This window comes from Mobula birostris, chromosome 18 (assembly GCF_030028105.1).
Source record: "Mobula birostris isolate sMobBir1 chromosome 18, sMobBir1.hap1, whole genome shotgun sequence".
NCBI lineage: Eukaryota > Metazoa > Chordata > Chondrichthyes > Myliobatiformes > Myliobatidae > Mobula > Mobula birostris.
Window position 1 is genome coordinate 39,882,670 of NC_092387.1, and position 19,282 is coordinate 39,901,951.

Sequence of the window (19,282 nt, forward strand, 5' to 3'; positions counted from 1 at the left end):
GGCATGCAGCACACTTGCACACTTGGGTTCGTGTTGACCTACATTCCACCCCATTTGTTTTCATCCACCCATTCTGCATCTTGGTACAGGCTGAAGAGACTTTTATCATTGGTAAGAGGGGTAAACCTGAATACATTTTGGAAGATCGCCTTATACCAGCTCCCCAAGATCTGGAGGATACGACTACCATGCCCCTGGCATCAGAACACACTCATGAGCGTGTCAATGCGCTTCTGGACGAGCCAGAGGCACCTTCTGTTCCCCCACCGAATTCTGGACAGGCTCACAATGCTGGTGTTAGTGAATTTGGGGGGTGGTGGGGGAGTTGTGTAGGGTAATGTAACTCATGGATATATACATAATGCACAACCACCAACATTGAGTTGGGGTTTCAGTTTAAGAGGCTGATCAGACGTAATTACATAAAAGTTTTTAGTGCACTTTGGGTTGAGTTTTTGGTGTTCAATAAATGAGTTGATACGGCGTTTCTGAACCATAAAACACCTCCGCCGTTTTATTTGTGAAAGCCTACAGAACTATGTGCGAAGCCCAGGCACAAGCATAAAATGGATCTGTCGGTAGACTTTCCTCCAATTTAATCACATATCTTGGACCATGAGATATAAGGTCAGGAATTTACCTATGAGACGTTTAAGCCATGAATCTCAGATGAATCCAGTCCAGTATGTAAACCTGAACAAGATCCTATCAAACTGCATTAAGAAAACTTACCAAAACCTGGAGCACTGATGAATCTAAACTGTTCTAGGAAATGTTGGTAAAGTTATATGATAATTGATTTGTCTTTCACACTCCAATAGTGTCTGTGTGTTTAGGAATATTTGTATTAAACTAATCCAAGATACATGAAGGTGGATATTTAAAGTTTGCTGGGACTTTCTGTTGAGAAAGTATAACGGTTGTTATTGTTTGAAAGTAGAATAGCTAGTAAGGGGTGAAATAATGCCATGAATTGTAATTCCCAGCTTCACTGGGATGGCAGGTAAGGAGGCTGTTATTCTTTCAGTAACCTCCACCCATGGACATGGAAGTTTATACACTCTCTAAAAACAATTAAGCATTGGCTGATCTCCTTTCATTAAAGTAGCATGTGACTCACTTATGAAACTGTGCTGAAGTATCATTATTTTGTGTCTGTTACAATTTCCAGGCTTCTGGGGAGAAGGGCAAGAGTTTTCCATCTATCATATGGGTTGCATAAGTCCACACTCGTCCTTGAGGAGACACTGCTGAGTCCGCTGGATGGGCCAGACAGAGAGAGAGATAGAGGTTTCCCACAATGTTCTAAAACCAAATTGGACCCAGCAACAATGAAGAGATGGTCAAATTGAGTTCCCACATGAACTGGACAGGAAGATTTGGGATGAAGTTCTTTGCCTTTCCGTGTGGTAGAGGTGAAGATTTTGAGAGATGAAGTTGAAGAAGCTGTTAAAGGGTATCTAGACAGATGATTGAATAGGCAAACATAGAAAGTCCTAATGAAGGCAAATGAGATTAATGTAGATGTGCAAAGGGACCAGCATAGATGTAACGGTCTGGAAGGCCTGTTTTGGTGTTGTCCAATTCTATAACTCAAGTTTAGATGAATTACTGCACTACACCCTACGGACAATAGGCATCCAAAAAGATGCTGCTCCCTTTCACAAATGTTGGTAAGCTCCATTACTCTGTTATCATTGCCCAGCTTATGAATGTCCAACTTTTGTACAGCCCATGCATACACATGAGCGTTTGTGAGACTGAAATGATGGATTTGCCGGCTGCTGCAGGACTGTAGGCAACTTCTGCCAGGTGAGCAGACAGATCACGGCTGCATTTCTGATTAGTGAACTGCCTGGAAATCTGCCATAAACTGGGACCAACATGTATGCCATGTAGCTGATGTTGGCAGCTTGGGTGCTATTTCTGGACAGTACCCTTTCCTCCATCAGTCAGAGGAATAATATTAACTGGTGCAGAACAAAGAACAGCTAAAATGAGCATCGTTAAAATATCAGGCCACAAAACTTCTGGCCCCATGTTATATTGTGTTTCATCTTTACCAAGTGTGGACCAATAGCTTTAGTTTTACCATCACAGAGTAATGCAACACAGAAACAGGTCTTTGGCATGATGTCGACTAAGACACCCATCTGTGCTAGTCTCACTTGTCTGCGTTTGGCCCATATCCCTCTAAGCCTTTCCTATCCAAGTACCTGGTCAAATGGCTCGTCTTTGTTTATATTTCAGGATCGAGGCATCGCTAGCAAGACCAGCATTTACTGCCCATCCACTATTGCCATTGAACAGTTTTGTTTGGCCATTCAGAATCAAACACGTGAGTGAGCCTGGAGTTATATATGGTAAGTCCAGGTAAGAACGGCAGAATTTCTCCCCTGAAGGACCCTAGTGAATCAAGTGGGCTATCTGACAATTTTGTGGATATTCACACCGGCATGGATTGAATTTAGGATCTCAGCATGTTGACTGCTGGTTAAAGATGATTCATACTGTTTTGTTGCTTGCAACCTACTCACCTCTGGAACATACTCTCCAAACTCTGCCTGGAGAGCCAGTGAGCCCAGCAATAGGGCTGTCTCATCACTGCAATACAAACGCTCTTCCAGAATGTCTCTCCTCAGCTGTAGATAATACTGATGTCTGGTGAGCCTGTGCCTAGAAAACAAATAGATAATAATAAAATGCTGCCATTTTATATATATATACATACCTAATAATAATCACGTTTACAAAAGAGATATTAATAAATTTCTAGTTTTTTATATATATATATTAATACTGTATATCTTGATCTACCTTATAATGATCAAGGTTATGAATGAAAAATTGAGAAATTGCTGCTCTGAACACCAGCCGAGATGCCAACCTTGGCAGTAATGTTAGATTGTGAAATTCAACCTCAGTTTCAAGAAATGAAGACAAAATCTAGGCTGCTATCTCAGGGGATGCTGCAGGAGATGCATCCTATCACTGATGCGCCCTCAAAGATAGGTCCACGTCTGCCTTTCAAGAAAGTGCAGGGATCTTCAAAATATCCCAGTCAATATTTAGCCCCCAAACAATATCATTAAAATTTCTAATTATTTATCTAATTTCTATTTAAAGAACTTCACAGAGTAGGATTGGCTGACAAGTAACTAATTTGCCATAGTAACCATGCAGATCCACCAACATTCACCACAGTCTGCAAAAGCGAGGCTTGGAAGACAAATATTCTTTCTCCCCTTGTCAGCTCGAATTGCAATTGTCCAAAACAGAAGCAGTTTGCTTTCAAAGTGTCAATGCAGAACAAGAAAACTAACTGCACACACATAGCCTATTAGCTGCTTTACACTATTGCAAACCTGTGTGCTATACAACAGCTTTAAATTGACCCTTTAGAGTGGAAAGTAATGATTCTATACAATTGATTTATCTGGCTTGAGACACTCTTTGATATCAACTCAACCATGTTCCATACGTGAGATCTCATGACTGTGATCACAAACGGGAATACTTGCTGATTTGACCAATTTCTCTATAATCTGAGAACATGCAGTACTTCATCTGTCTAAAATTAACAGATCAATACATCTGTGGAAGGAGAAATTGAGTTACCTTAACATGTCTCTCTTTCCACAAATGCTACCCGATCAGTTGTTTGCAATATTTCCTGTTCTTGTTTCTAATTGGAAGCATTGCTAGTTTTTAGATTTTAATTGCCTCCAATTAAAGATGTGGGAGGGGAGAGAATTTTGCTTCCTTTCTTGCTTTTGTGGTTTGGAGAGCTCAGCTTCTTTTATTAAAATTATTGATAATAGGACGTGAATACTTCAGGGGTGAGTAACATTAATGTCTGTCGCTGATTGCTCTTGATCTGACGAGTTAGTTCATCAGGGAAAGCTAAATACATTGAGTGTGCATTCATACTTAGCCCAATCATTCCTTCCCTGAATGACATTGAAAGCTCCAGGATTTTCACCGGTTACTCTTGCACACAAGCTGTTTTTAGGCTTTTTGAATCTACAGGCTAATTTTCAAAACTCTAGCATTCCACAAGGATGCCTTTTATTATAATTGATTGAACAGAGCAAACTCATCTGTCTGCACTTCACAGTCAGTAAAGAAAAACTGCTATTCTGACACACAGCCAAGCAGGAACTGAATAGGAACGTTGCCCTCAATTATCTTCTAGTGAAGATATTAATCCTGTTTCGGATTCTGTGAGAGAACCCATAACTCCCAGTTAAAAAGGGTAACCAAATTCCTCTAATGATCTGACCAAAATCTATCACTAAAAATGTGCCTGTTCATTGATTTCACTGAGAGTGGGCTTGTGACTACCTCTCGTACAAGAATTGCTTGCATTCTGCAAGGATCTCCAAATGCGACATGCATTCCAGGCCCTGAAAAGAGCTGTAAAGGAAAGGATTCCTATGTAGTGGCCATCGTGACATGAGGACAACCCGGAGACCCTAGCACCTCGTGCAACACTTCTGAAGTACGTCAACTGCTGCCATGCAGGAGATGCAGCAATCAAGTTGTCGCCCTCAAAAATCCACTGTGATAATGCTGAGATCATGTGCATTTTTACCATTAGGAAAGTTCAAAATAAATTTATTCTCGAAGTACATGTATGTCACCATATACAATGTTGACATTCATTTTCATGCTGGCATTCACAATAAATACAAGAAACACAATAGCATCAATGAAAGACTGCACACAACTGGACGGCAACCAGTGTGCAAAAGGCAACAACTGTACAAATACAGAAAGACAAGAAAAAAAAAGAAATATAAATAAATAATTAAAGCTCGATACATAGATATTGAAAGAGTCCTTGTACGTGAATCCATAGGTTGTGGGAAAAGTTCAGTGATGGAGTGAGTGAAGCTGAGTGAAATTATCCCCTCTGGTTCAAGAGCCTGATGGTTAAGGGGTAATAACTGTACCCGAACCTGGTAGTGTGGGTCCTGAGACTCCTGGACCTCCTTCTTGATCACAGCACGAGAAGAGAGCATGACCTGGATGGTGAAGGTCCTTGATAATTTATGTTGCTTTCCTATGACAGGGCTCCATGAAGATGTGCTCAATGGTGGAGAGGGTTTAATCTGTGATGCATTGGGCTGCATCCAATACTTTTTGTATGCTTTTTTGTTCGGTGGCATTGATGTTTCCCTGCCAGGTTGTGATTCAACCAGTCAACATACTCTCCACTGCACTTCTGTAGAAGTTTATCAAAGTTTTAGATGTCATGCTGAGTCTTCCCAAACTTCTAAGAAAGCAGAAGTGCTGCTGTGCTTTCTTCGTAGTTGCACTTTTGGTGCTGGACTCCAGACAGATCCTTTGAAATTATAACACAGAGAAATTTCAAGCTGCTTACCCTCTCTATCTCTGATCTCCTGATGAAGATTGGCTCATGGACCTTCAGATTCCTCTTCATGAAGTCAATAATTAGCTCCTTGGTCTTGTTGACATTGAGTGAAAGGTTGTTATGTGATCCCACTCAACCAAATTTTTGATCTCCCTACTATATGCTGAATCACCTTTGATTTAGCAAATGATGGTGGCGTTGTCAGCAAACTTAAATATGGCATTGGAGCTGTGCTTATCCTGACAATCACAAGTGTAAAGCGAATAGAGCAGGAAGCTAAGCACAGAGCTTTGTGGCACACCTGTTCTGACAGAGATTGTGGAGATGTTGTTGCTAATCCGAACTGACTGGGACCTGCAAGTGAGGAAATCAAAGATTCTATTGCACAAGGAAGTATTGAGGCCAAGGTCTTGAAGCTTATTGATTAGTTTTGAGGGGATGATAGTGTTGAATACCAAGATATAGTCATTGAAGGATAGATGAACAAAATTAGAAGATATAGTAATGAGCAACCAAAAGTTTGGCGTCAGAATGAATTTTATGGAAATGGGAGGGGACTGAGTTTATTAAATTTGAGAAATTGCTGGGCTGGGAGCTAAGGGAGAAAACAAACATGGGCATGTGTCTGCAGGAGGTGGAACACAATTAGGCCATTCTATTGTTCATGAAGATATCAAATAGTCATAGAACATAGAACATAGAACATAAAACATAGAAGAGTACAACAGTACAGACCCTTCAGCCCAAAATGTTGTGTCAACTATTTAATCTGCTCCAAGATCGATCTAAACCTTTCCTCCTACATTGCCCATAACTCTCTATTTCTCTTTTATCCATGTGCTTATTAAATGTCCCAAATGCATCAGTCTCTACAACCATTCCAATTCCAGCATTTATCACTCTGTGTTAAAAAAAAACACCTCTGACATCTTACCCATTGCACTCACCTTAAAAGGATATTCTCTGGTCTTAACCATTGTTACCTTGGTAAAAAGGCACTAGCTGCGCACTCTAACCATGCTTCTTAAACTCTTATACACTCTATCAATTTGCCCAGGGTTGCGCAGAATGCCAGGACTGGTGCAGCCTATTCCACTCACAAAAGGATTGAGTTGGGTCACAAGAGTAGACCACAGTCAAAGACAACTGCCTTTGTCAATGCTTAGATTGTAATCAATCTGGGGCAAGAGGCCAGGCAGCCAGACTAGCTGTACTTAGTTGAGAATGAGTGCAGTTCCATGGTAGATATAATTCATTACACTTCAACCCGTTTAATTTCTGTAACTCCGAGCTTCCCATCTGTTTAATAAATGCTGCCAGCTACCATGAAAAAGAGTAGCTGAGATTACTAACCCATTCTGGGTTGTGTCAGTCTGCCATACCCAATGAAACGCACCCTCAATACTGTCCCACCACTCTCTGTACAAACAAATAAGGCAACTAAACATCTTAATTTGAAACTGAATAAAAAGCAGGATATATATCAAATTATTGAACCTATGAGATCAGTTAGCAGCCAGGAAATAGTTCTCCCTTTGGCAATGGTGAAACAGATTGAATTATATGTTTTGGGATTCTGAGCACTCTTTCTTGTCATTCTGACATTCCTTTGGACTGATAATATTTCTGATCTATCCTCCCGTGGATATTATTCACATTACATTTAAGTAATTTTCACACTGGGCCGGAAAACCATCAGCTTTCTCAGTTGTTTAATAGAAAGAGCTATTGCCACTGAGATGTGGGGTGGGTAAGGCAAACACAGAGACCAATGAGCACTGAAAATCATGTGTCAAACACTGTTTCCACAGAAATATTATGGGAATGCGTGGAAATGCAGAATTGTCATCAAATGATTCCATAAGAAGCATTACACTGGTACAAGACTACATCTTAAATTAGAGGCAACCATGTTTTCTGACCGTAGACCTCAACATAAAGACTCAGCAGGGGCACAATTTAATCTGAAATTAGAAACTACCCCAATGAAGTTTCAAGGAGTTTATATGGGATTTAGCTGGAAACAGACTTTAGAGACAGTTAATGCATTGATGCAGAGACAACGGATGCATTTTTGAGTAGATTGGGTTTATTTTCTCTGGCGTTTAGAAAACTGATTTTATCCACTTTATGATAGGGTATTTGTTGTAGGGATAAATCCCATGATGGGGGCACTTAAAATTAGAGAGCAAAGTCTCGGGGTAAGTGTTTAGTTACTTTAGACAATGATGAGGAGAAATTCTTCTCCCAGACTTTGAAATCCACTACAATGGAAGAATAGAGTCAAGCATGAGTTCAAGTTCAAACCCATTGTCATCTGCCTGTACATATGCAACCAAATGAATCAACGTTCCTCCAGATCTGCTTAGCCACACAACACATAAACCAAAATATTATACTGTAAGTAAGATAATAAAATGTACATCACAATGCATGTAGTAAAGTGCATCATAGGTGAACAGTAAACAATAAACCACACACTAAACAGCTCACTGCCTGAGTAACGAGACCTCGGTGTAGTAGAGCATACATTAGTCTCATAGACTGAGGGAAGAAGCTGTTACTCAGTATGGCAGTCCTAGTCCTGATGCTTCCGTGCATCCTTCCTGATGGTGGTAGGTCAAAGAGAATGTGGGAAGGGTGGTAGGGATCCTCAACAATGCTTTGGGCCCTTTATCTACAACTCTCCTGGTAAACATAGAACATAGAGAATCTACAGTGACACTATCCCTGATCAACAGTGCCACGCCTCCACCTCTTTTGCCTCCCTCCCTGTCCTTCCTGAAACATCTAAAGCCTAGCACTCTAAGTAGATATCCCTGCCCCTGAGCCATCCAAGTCACTGTAATGGCCACAACATCATAGCTCCAAGTCCTGTCCCATGATATAAGTTCATAGAACGGGTGCAGAGGAGATTTACAAGGACATTGGCTGGATTGGGGAGCATGCCTTACGAGAATAGGTTGAGTGAACTTGGCCTTTTCTCCATGGAGTGATGGAGGATGAGAGGTGACTTGATAGAGGTGTGTAAGATGATGATAGGCCTTGACCATGTAGATAGTCAGAGGCTAAAATGGCTAACACAAGGGGGCACAGTTTTAAGGTGCTTAGAAGTACGTACAGAGGGGATGTCAGGGGTAAGTTTTTTTTTAAACACAGAGTAGTGAGTATGTGGAATGGGCTGCCGACGACGGTGGTGGAGGTGGATACAATAGGGTCTTTTAAGAGGCTCCTGGATAGGTACATGGAGTTCAGAAAAAAAGAGGGCTATAGATAACCCTAGGTAATTTCTAAAGTAAGTACATGTTCTGCACAGCATTGTGGGCTGAAGGGTCTGTATTGTGCTGTAGGTTTTTCTGTGTTTCTAACCAGTTCCACATCATTCCTTCTGCCATGGATTTAGATCAGTATTTGATACCCACTATAAACACTTCTGAGTGACTTCACAAATGGAATTTAATTTGGGTAGAGTTTCTGCCCATTTAAGCTTCAAAGCCTTTGAGTTCCAATTCAATAATTTAATGTTATCACCAGTGGTTCCTCACCTCTGGGTCCTTTGGAGAACCTCAGCTGACTACATTTGCTCATAGTTATCGTCATACACAGCTGGCTGAGTTGCTGCAGTGTTCCAGGGTCCAAGCATTGGGACTGAACATTTTACAGAATTTAAGGGTCTGCTGCTTCTTAAAAATAACCATGAAGGATCAACTTTACCAACAGACACCCCACCACAGATTCTCTCCCTTTGACGACCATTTTGGGAAACCCAATGCTCCCATTGGAACTTACACTTTTCGTAGTTCAAGGTGACGTCAAGAGAGCCATTTCTGTCCATCAAAGCCACCTCACAGTGCAATCCCTTTCCACCACTTTCAAGGCAGCACAGGGTAGAGCTGTTAGAGCAACTGCCTCATAGCTCCAATGATCCAGAATTCAGGTGCAGTCTGTGTGGTGTTTGCATGCTGTCATCTGGTTTTCTCCAGCTACTCCAGTTTCCTTCCATATCCAATAGACATGCAGGAAAGTAGGCTAGTCGGCTGCAACAATTTGCCCCTAGTGTGTACTTGATGAGAACGCCCTCCAAGGGGACCACAACTTTGTCATGGTTTGGAGGCTTGTGTGCCTCAATGATCTGGAGAACTATGCTGGCTGGAGTCAGGACTTTATCCTTTGGCTCTTGGTAGGGTCACCTATGCCAAACAGGTCAAAGGGTCTAGGACAGACTAAGAGTGTTCCACCGGTCCTCCAGGTTCGGGGTTTCAGCTCAGTACTAACAACCCTGATTGGTCAAACAAAACCGTTACAAAAAGAGCAATGAAAAATCCTGCATTTGTGTGTGGCCAAGGACCAACAGAGGAGGAGGACCTTCGTTGCTGCCCTAAACACTAGCGACATAACGGGCAGTAAGTAAGTGATGAGAATGTGGCAACAGTAAAATGGAATTAATGTAGGATCTCTGAACATTGGTGTGTGATGGTAGGGTAGGATTTGGGGGGTTGTGCAAAGATTCTGTTTCTATGGTTCCCCTGTAACCTATTCTCCTTACATTCCCATTAACTCTTCCCAGATTCTACACTCACCATTAAACTAGGGACAATTTACACTGGTCAATTCACCTATCAGCATATATTTGGGATATGAAAGGAAAGCAGAGTATCCAGGAGAACCAACATGGCCAAATGGAGAAAGTCTAAGCTGAACACAGACTGCACCTGAGGTCAGGATTGGACCTGAGCATTGGAGCTTGGTCACAGCAGCTCTACCAGCTGCACCATGGTGCTACCCTGTAGAACAGACAGAGCAGTGAAGGAGACAGAAATCTACAGCAGCACATTGTTGTAAACATGTTCCTTATGCAAGATGACAAAGAAATACATCAATGTTGAACAATGGCTTCAAGGCCAATGTTTACAATCAATGAATGACAATGAAGCAGACGTGCAGAAATCCGACTGTTGGTGATTGAATGTCTTTTCATTACTCACTGGATTATACTGAAGTTCTCGACAAAGTACTTGATTCTCAGGAATAAAGTAAAGTTGACAATTGCTGTTTTTCTCTTGGGCTGATCCTTCCAACCATCTGGTGCTACTTTGTGCAGCTTGGTAAAAGGGTCAAGAAAGAAAAATTCCTTCTCTGTAACACAAATAGGATAAGGTCTCGCAGATTAGAACCAAACAGACTGAGATATAATCAACAGTATTATCTGTAATTAGGAGGCTTTAGTAAAATCCAGATTGCAGATTCCCATTATAATTTTCAGATATGATCATTATTTAAAATGCTTAAGATATATGCGAAACTGGAGTAAATCAAGAGAGGGAGAGGTTCATAATCATAGCAATCAAGGGAGATCAAGCAATTGTAGATCATAAACCCAGTCTGTCCAATTTTTCTTCACAAGTGAAATGCTCCATCCTGCACAATATCCTGGCTAGCCTCCTCTGCATCTTCCCCATTGCAATCATGCTCCGGTGACCAGAAGTGCACACTGACCAATCACATATTCTTCAATCATTTTTGTGCTGGCTTGACCTCTTCAACTTCATTTATTTCCACTCATCTGACAGATTCTTGGTTGAAGTCTCATGTTGACTGGGGCACTCAATCAAAAACTACCGTCTAGACATTGCTGAGAGTGCTGCTTTTGACAGAGGAGATCTCCGAGGTCCTGATTTTGTTCCACGATGTCAGGGAGGGGGTGAGGTGGGGAAATACTGACTAACACTAATGAAACTACAGCACCATTCAAAGTAGATCTTGAAAGAATCCACACATGACTAAAGCTGAAAAAAAACCACATCATTTCCCTCAACATGCTTTGTTGGATCTTGCTACTCAAAATGGTTATAATGTTTAGGTTTCTGTCACTGCATCTTAAAGTTATTAAATGAGATGCCTCAAAGTCTGATGTCAAGGTTCCACGTGATAAATGTTTTGTACTGCTATACGGTTGTGGTATAGACAAATCTTAACTCAGCCGTTGACCCTCTGGACAATGAAGATACATACATCAGTGTTTTCTTTATTGTCAACTGCTCAGCATTCAACACTATCACCTCTTTGAAACTAATCACTAAGCTCCAAGGCCTAGGGCACAACACCTCCTTCTACAACTGAGTCCTCAATTTTCTCAATTGCAGATTCCAGTCAGTATGGATTGGCAACAATATTTCTTGCAAAATCACTAACAGCACAGGTGTACCACAAGGCTGACTCCACAACTTATGGTCTCATTTTCAAGTACTCTACAACTCATGTTCTCAGCATTATTTACAAAATGTATTTATTTATTTGTTTTTTTTAAATTTATTTTCACAGTTTGTTTTCTTTTCTACATTGGTTGTTTGTTGTTTTTCATTGATTCTATTGTATTCAATGTTCTACTGTGAATGTCTGCAAGAAAATGAATCTTAAAGTACAGTAGTATATGATGACATAAGCGTACTTTAACTTTGAAATCCACCAGAAATTAAGAAACCATCATTGAAAGGTCATGAAATTTCAAGCACAGTTACACCGATACAGCAGGTCAAGTTTCAATGATCTTCTTGGCTGTTTTAAAATTTTTTTTAAAATCTGAATATTCATTTTGTTCATCTCCTGTCAATCTGATTACACCAACGGAACCAGGAAATTTTTTTTTGTCTTTCCCCAAAGAATTTTTTACACTTAGTTGCTTGTGAGATATGAACCAAAGAACTAAAACATTTCTTGTGGTAACCTTATTTTCAGCAATATTAATAAAACTCTATCAGGATACCACTATATTAAAAAAGCTTTTTTAAGAACAGTATTCTAAAACATTTATCCAATCAATCTGATTCATTGTAGAATTTACAATCAAACAGGAATCAAATAAATGGTATGGTATTGGACTGGACCTTTTGCCTCATCAAGTCTGACTAGAGTAGTGTCATCAGTCACATTGCTTGCTCTTTCCCCATTGCTTTTGAAAACATTAAATGAAATTACTTCCACCCCACCACCTTTACAGACAGTACAACCCTTATACTCCAGTGTCAGTTCAATTATAATTTATGTTCAAATTGCCAGTTGTACCAATAGAAGAAACCGTTGATTTAAAAATAGAACTACACAGGTAATGGGCCTTTGACCTACAATGTTGTGCCAAATTAATCATACTAGTAATTCAATGCCCAACTAATTCCTTCTACATAATGGACACAATGTCCATAGCCCTCCTTTCTCTCCACTTTCATGTGCCCCTCTAACAGCCTCTTAAACTCCTCTTTTCTGCCTCCACCACCATAACAGGCATTGCATTCTAGGCACCCACCACTCTGTAAAACATGCCCCACACCTCTCCTTTTAACCTACCCCCATCACTTTAAATGCAGGCCCTTGAGTGTTAGATTTTGTGTGTTTGGTAGTTTGAGGGTTCCAGCAAACAAAAACCACAGTTTTTGTGATTTGTATGCATATCTTCAAGAGCCTACCTAACAATTAGAGCACCGAAGCAGGCCCTTTGGCAATTATGTATAACCTTGCTGACCCATCTGTACTAATTCCATTTCCCAGTACAGGTTGAATACCCCTTATCGAAAATTCCAAAATCAGAAAACCTCCAAAATCTGAATTTATTTTTTGAGCACTGACATGACATTACAAATGAAAAATTCCACAAGGGGCCAGGAAGGTTCCCAGGTGATGCACAGGCTTCTGCACACCACAGACAGTTCTGAGAAAGGACCTCACGTATGTAATGAGCAGAAGTTCATTAACAGAAAAAGACTGCATAAAGTGAGAAATGAAGATCTTGAATGCGTATTGAAATAATGGATTCATCAGCGTCAGAGAACATATTATGCTTAATGCTTTGCTGATCATGAAACAAGCAGACATCTATCACAATGCACTGAAAATTGAAGGGAATTGTTTCAGTCCAAAATTATTAAAAATATTATATAAAAATATCCCCTCCCATCGTAGCTGCTGTGGAACAGGCAGCAGTTTGAAATTGATGGTGGATAGGAAGCCAGTCACAGTGCTAGAACTGGTAACAGATGCAGTTGGGGGAAATCATTCAACTCCAGCAGTCTGTGAAGGATCCAGCCCAATCACGTCAGACTGTGCTCTGACTGTTCACTATGCCAGCTTCACACCAGCTGTACATAAGCTGTAGGTTAATGTAAATGGATTTAGAGTTTAGACTTGGGTCTCATCCTCAAGGTATCTCATTATATAGATGCAAATATTCCAAAATCTAAAGCAATCCGAAATCCAAAACACTTCTGCCCCAAGCATTTCATATTAGGCATGCTCAACCTATACTATCTGTAAACCTCTATGCCCAACAATTCAGGTGTTTGTCTGGATGCTTCTTAACTGTTGGGAGAGTATCACCCTTCAGCAGCTTCTCTGGCAGTGCGATCCTGATTCCAACTACCATTGAGAGCAAGCTATTCGGATGCATCACAGTATGGTATAGAAATTGCTCTGCACAAAACCCCAAAAGTTGTAGAGTTGTTGACAGACACATCTCACTCCAGCATGAAAACCAGCCTCCCCACCATAGAGTACCCTGCTTTGAATCGGTTGCCTGGACCATATTCAGGTATTATACGGGCATCACCAACTTAATCAAAACCTGCAAGGACATGTATGTCTCTTTGAGAACATGCCAAGCTTTTGCAAACCAGAAGGACTCGGCGAAACTGAAAATTCACAGTCTGCTAAGGGCTAGATCTCTGGCAATCCAGAATCAAGCAGGAAGTCCCAGTACAACGTATGGAATACTATCTTGAGAGTGAAAAGGCAATTGTATTTGAAATCAAATGCATTGTCAGCTGTGGCAGGGTTTGCGTGTCATTACTTCCTATAAGCTTAAACCTAATGCATAAATGGCAGTGATGTTTCATTCCCTCATGAGCTCAAAGCATTCTATGTATGGTTTGAAAGACAGAATAAGCAACATATATGCATATCCTCCCAGCATCTGGTGACCCTGTGACCTCTATCCCAGAGCCAATGTCAGAACATCCTTTAAGAGAGTGAACTCTCCCAAGGTAAGAGGCCCCAGTGATGTACCTGACTGGGTACCGAAAATCTATGCTGACTCACTTGCTGCGGTCGGAGGTTCCCACCTGCTTCAAAAGGGCAGCAATCATGCTGGTACCAAGAAGAGCAGGAGGAGCTGCTTCAATAGTTATCTGGTAGCACTCTCATCTACCATAATAATGTGCTTTGAAAAGTCGGTTATGGCTAGAATTAATTCTTGTCTGAACAAGGACATGGTCCACTGCAATTTGCTTACTGCCACAAAAGGTCTACGTCGGACACAATCTAATGGGCTCTACATTCTGCTTCGGAGCACCAAGACAGCAGCAAAAACATACGTCAGGAAACTGTTGATTGATTATGCCCCAGTGTTCAACACCATCACCCCATCAGTACTAAACAACAGGCTCCAAAACTGCAGTTGGTGACATGAGGAAAGGTACTGGATTGAGATACATTGGCTGGTTGAGTGGTGTCACAACAATAACCTCACATTCAACATCAGCAAGGCAAAGGAAATTGTGTAGACTTAAGGAAAGTGAAGCCAGGAGAGCATGCACCAGTCCTCACTGAAGGGTCAGCAGTGGAAAAAGTGAACATCAATAAGCTCCTGGGTGTCAGCATCCCCGAGAATCTGTTCTGGACTCAATATATTCAGGCCATCACGATGGAGGCACACCAGTGGATCTATTTCATTAAGAGGCTGAGGAGCTTTGGTATGTCACAAAAGACTTGAACATTTATATATACTGTATGTACAGTGGAGAGCATTCTGACTGGCTGCCACACAGCCTGGTATGGACATTGAGATTGTAGCAAGCTCCATCACAACCCTCCTCACCATCAAGGACATCTTCAAGAGGGTCCTTGCCAAAGGGTAGGGAAAGGTATGTCGCATCCGGAGTTTCTCCGGTTAGCAGACAATTTCCCTCCACGCCTCTCTGACGTAGTGGGGAACCGCGTACGAGACAAGTTACAGCAGTGGTTTGCCATTTCCTTCTGCTGGGTGAGTTTCCAAAGAGATCACCAGCTCGTAACCCAGCATGGATGGAGCTGGCTGGATTCGATCTCGGGATCTTTTGTCCCGAAGTCCAGCACTGATGACACTACGCCACCAGCCGGGTCTGCCAAAGGGTACATGCTCTCAACTTGTTACCACCATCAGGGCGGAGGTACAGGAGCCTGAAGGTCCAAACTCTGCAATTTAGTAGCAGTTTCTTCCCTTCCACCATCAGATTTCTGCACAGTCAATGAACACTACTTCATTATTCCTATCAATTTATTGTGAAATTTAGAGTCATTTTATGTCTTTGCACTGTACTGCAGCTACAAATAAAAAATCATATCATATAATACCATGATAATAAACCTGATTCTGATTCTGACTCTGTCTACACCTTGTTGTGTCAACCAGCGTAATCAAAGATCCCTCCCATTCCCTTCCACTGAGCAGAAAATACAAAAGCTTAAAAACATGTGCCACCAGGCTCAAGGACAGCTTCTAATGTACTGTTATAAAACCTTTGAACGGCCCTCTTGTATGATAAAAATGAACTCTTAAACTCACAATCCACCTCACACCTTATTGCCTACCTGTCCTGCACTTCCTTTGTAACTGCAGCTGTAACACGATATTCTGCATCCTGTTATTGCTTCCTTGTATCACTCAGATGTACTGAGTCTAAAAATGATCTGGTTTTTCACTGTATCTCGGTATTTGTGACAATAATAAACCAATTACCAATTACAAGAATTATACATTCTACTAGCCGTGTGCATGGTTATATATTGGATTAGCAACCCACAAATTGGAGTTAAATCATAGCAGATTGTAACAGTTTAGTAAGGAAGGGAAACAAACAACTACTCCTCTGGGTATCAGATGGCAAATACTCAGGGATCCAGCATTAACCCTCAGTATTTTGCACATGAATATAATTCATCAACCCGATCAAGATGTAGACGAATATTTTCACACGTGGAATAGGACATTAGCCTGATTCACTCGCTGCAGAAAACAAGGAGACCAAATGTTGAACATCAGGGCAATGAAGAGTCAGAATATGAACAAAGGGCATAGATACGATGCCTTCTACTAAGACTCATCCTGTATCAGCACTTTGTTCTGCACTATTAACACATTTGCGTGTGTGTGTGTATGTGTGTTTAGGTATAAATATGTATTCAACTCTTGTCTTTATGTTTGTGCATTTATGCACATGTGTATGCATATTTATGTGACTGAGTGTGTGTGTGTGTGAGAGAGAGTGTGTAAGTGTGTGTGTCGGTGTGGGTGTGAGTGTGGGTGTGGGTGTGAGTGCAGGTGTGAGTGCGGGTGTGGGTGCGGGTGCGGGTGTTAGTGTGAGTGTGGGTGAGTGTGAGTATGAGTGTGGATGTGAGTGTGAGTGTGTAAATAAATGCTACAGAATGACTTTCATTACTTTTGGACCTTCGGCAATGTTAGCCCAGTTCCAACAATTCCTGACTGATCCTATACTCCTAGCAGGACAAAATAATTGAAGGAAGTTTTTCAGCGTACCATCTGGAGAGGATGGTGGTCCATTTATGCAATTGTGCTTTCCCCAGTTATCCCCTACCAGCCATGAAATTTAATTTTCTGACTGGAGTCATGCCAAAATTTAGAAAAAACCTGCCAAGCTTTGGAATGCCACAAGAAACCTGGTGGAGGAAGGTCTCTGCCAAGATATTTTAATATGATCAGGGATAACAGCTGTTCACCAGGAAGAGTAAAGATGATCAGATGTTCTCTTAATTTATCCTCATGTTTTTAGCTTGTTGGGAAGTTGGGTGGGGGGCAGGGTTTGTGATGGGCCCACTTGCCTATTGCCCCACCTACTGCCACTTTTAGCCCTGTCTATCCTGTGAGAATGAGAGTTGGATTTTTAACATTAATTACTTTACAAATCAGATCATGTTTGATCGTACTACAAGAGTCCACAATTTCAGCTGCACATCATGGCAGGAGAGATGTTTTATTTGGAGAAACAATTAAAAAAGAGTACAACTCTCTTATGAATACATGAATACACTGTCAAAATCCAGCCCTTCTCTGTGATTAATCAGATATATATTTTGACATACTGTATAAATTAAGTCAGAGCTGATAAGATTGAATGTATAATCTAGAACAGTACAGCTCTGGAACTGGCCCTTCAGCCCATGATGCTGTTCTAATGAATTAAGCACATGCACCTAATTGCTTTTACTTGCACATGGTCCATACCCTTCCATTTCCTGAACGTTCCAGTTTCTGCCCATCGAAGAGCCTCTTAAACACTTCTGTCATGTCTTCCTTCGCGACCATCACTGCCAGCACATTCCAAGCGCCCACCACTTTGCGCAGGTAACCTGTCTCACGCAACTCCTTCAAACATTCCCCCCTCTGACCTTAAATACATGCCTTCTAGTTTTAGACAGTCTGACTCTGGGAAAACAATACTGGCTGTCAACACTACCAATGAGAATGTGTGCCTGTGTGTTGCAGCATTATTATTAATATTGACAGCTTTCAGTTCCAGACCTCAATGTCTAGTCAATCCATGAGTTCCATCAATATTATTTGACTATAAAAAAAAATTTTGAATTGTAGGATCTTTCAGTTTTGAAGGGCATTCGATCAATCATATCTGTGATTAATTGAGCTCACTCCACACCAATTCTGCAAATGCACTCCTTCACACAGCATTAGTTTTAGATAGAAAACCGCCACACCATCACCCAATTTCTGGGCAGTTCCCTTTATTCAGAAACTGCAGAGTTTAGGGACAATTTGGGGATGGAAGTTGATTGAAGGGACATTGGAGGGCGAGTTATACCCATTGGAACGCACTCAGCTGTGATTTGGTCGGAATCCATTGGAGCACCCGAACCTAGACTGAGTGAGGGGATGGCTGATATGTTTTCCTGGACAGAGGATGTTTTCCACCAAATTTAAGCTATCGATTTTTATTCTCTGCAAACGATTCGACCCCTGTACTGTGCTCAGATTTAACCTGTACCATGTTCTGCTGTACATTCTCACTCAAAACCTTCCATCTGAACTCCAATGGAAGCGACAGAGATTTGGAAAATTAACATACTGAGATTATTAAATCAAACAACAGCAAGCTTCATAACCAACTAACAAAAAAAAAGCAAACAAAGACAACTTTGAAAAACTTACCTTTGAGATAAGCAAGACCAAAATAGAAATGCTCCACAAGGTTGGTGTAAGCGACAACCATGTCAAATACATCACTGCCTGTTGCCTTTACATCACATTTGACTTGCAGACATTGTCCATTTGGTATGATGACACAGAGCTCTCGCTGTGATAAATGCATCTTCCTTTTCTTGCTCTGCAAACAGGAAGCTTGGTTACTTGATTACACCAGGTCACCACCAGGCAGAGTGCAGTGACTCACAGGGCACCTCGCTGGTCAAGTGTGAACCACTCTGCTGAAAATCTTCAATTTTGCTCAAAAATTACTGTTTCTTTGTAAACCAATTGAGCAATTCAGATTCGAAGGAGACTTACAGAATCCAGCTTTGAAGTTTTTATTTTTATTTAGAGATACAGCACGGTAACAGGCCCTTCTGGCCCATCGAGCCTGTGACACCCAATTACACACAAGTGATAAATTTACCCACTGACCTTTATGTCTTTGGAGTGTGGGAGGAAACAGGAGCACCCAGAGGGAACCCACATGGTCACTGAGAGAGCACACAGGCTCCTTACAGGCAGAGACGGGAACTGAACCCATCCCACTGGGACTCTAATAACGTTACGCTGCCGTGTTACCCTAAACTCCATTCAGCGGTTGGGAAGAAAGCAGGTTCATATTGAAGACGTCATTGACATGATTCTGGTTTTGAAATCCATTG

The 19,282-nt window shown here is 41.3% G+C and overlaps 1 protein-coding gene across 1 annotated transcript in view; it reads right to left on the reverse strand.

Annotated features, from left to right (window-relative positions):
* Positions 1 to 19,282, reverse strand: part of ptpn20 (protein tyrosine phosphatase non-receptor type 20) — a 412,353-nt gene that overhangs the window by 219,127 nt on the left and 173,944 nt on the right. Inside the window, exons 11-13 of the mRNA XM_072282567.1 lie at positions 18,582 to 18,756; positions 10,363 to 10,513; positions 2,538 to 2,676 (exon numbers count right to left, since the gene is read on the reverse strand). Coding sequence (XP_072138668.1) covers positions 2,538 to 2,676; positions 10,363 to 10,513; positions 18,582 to 18,756 — 465 coding nt within the window. The remainder of the gene's footprint in view (positions 1 to 2,537; positions 2,677 to 10,362; positions 10,514 to 18,581; positions 18,757 to 19,282) is intronic.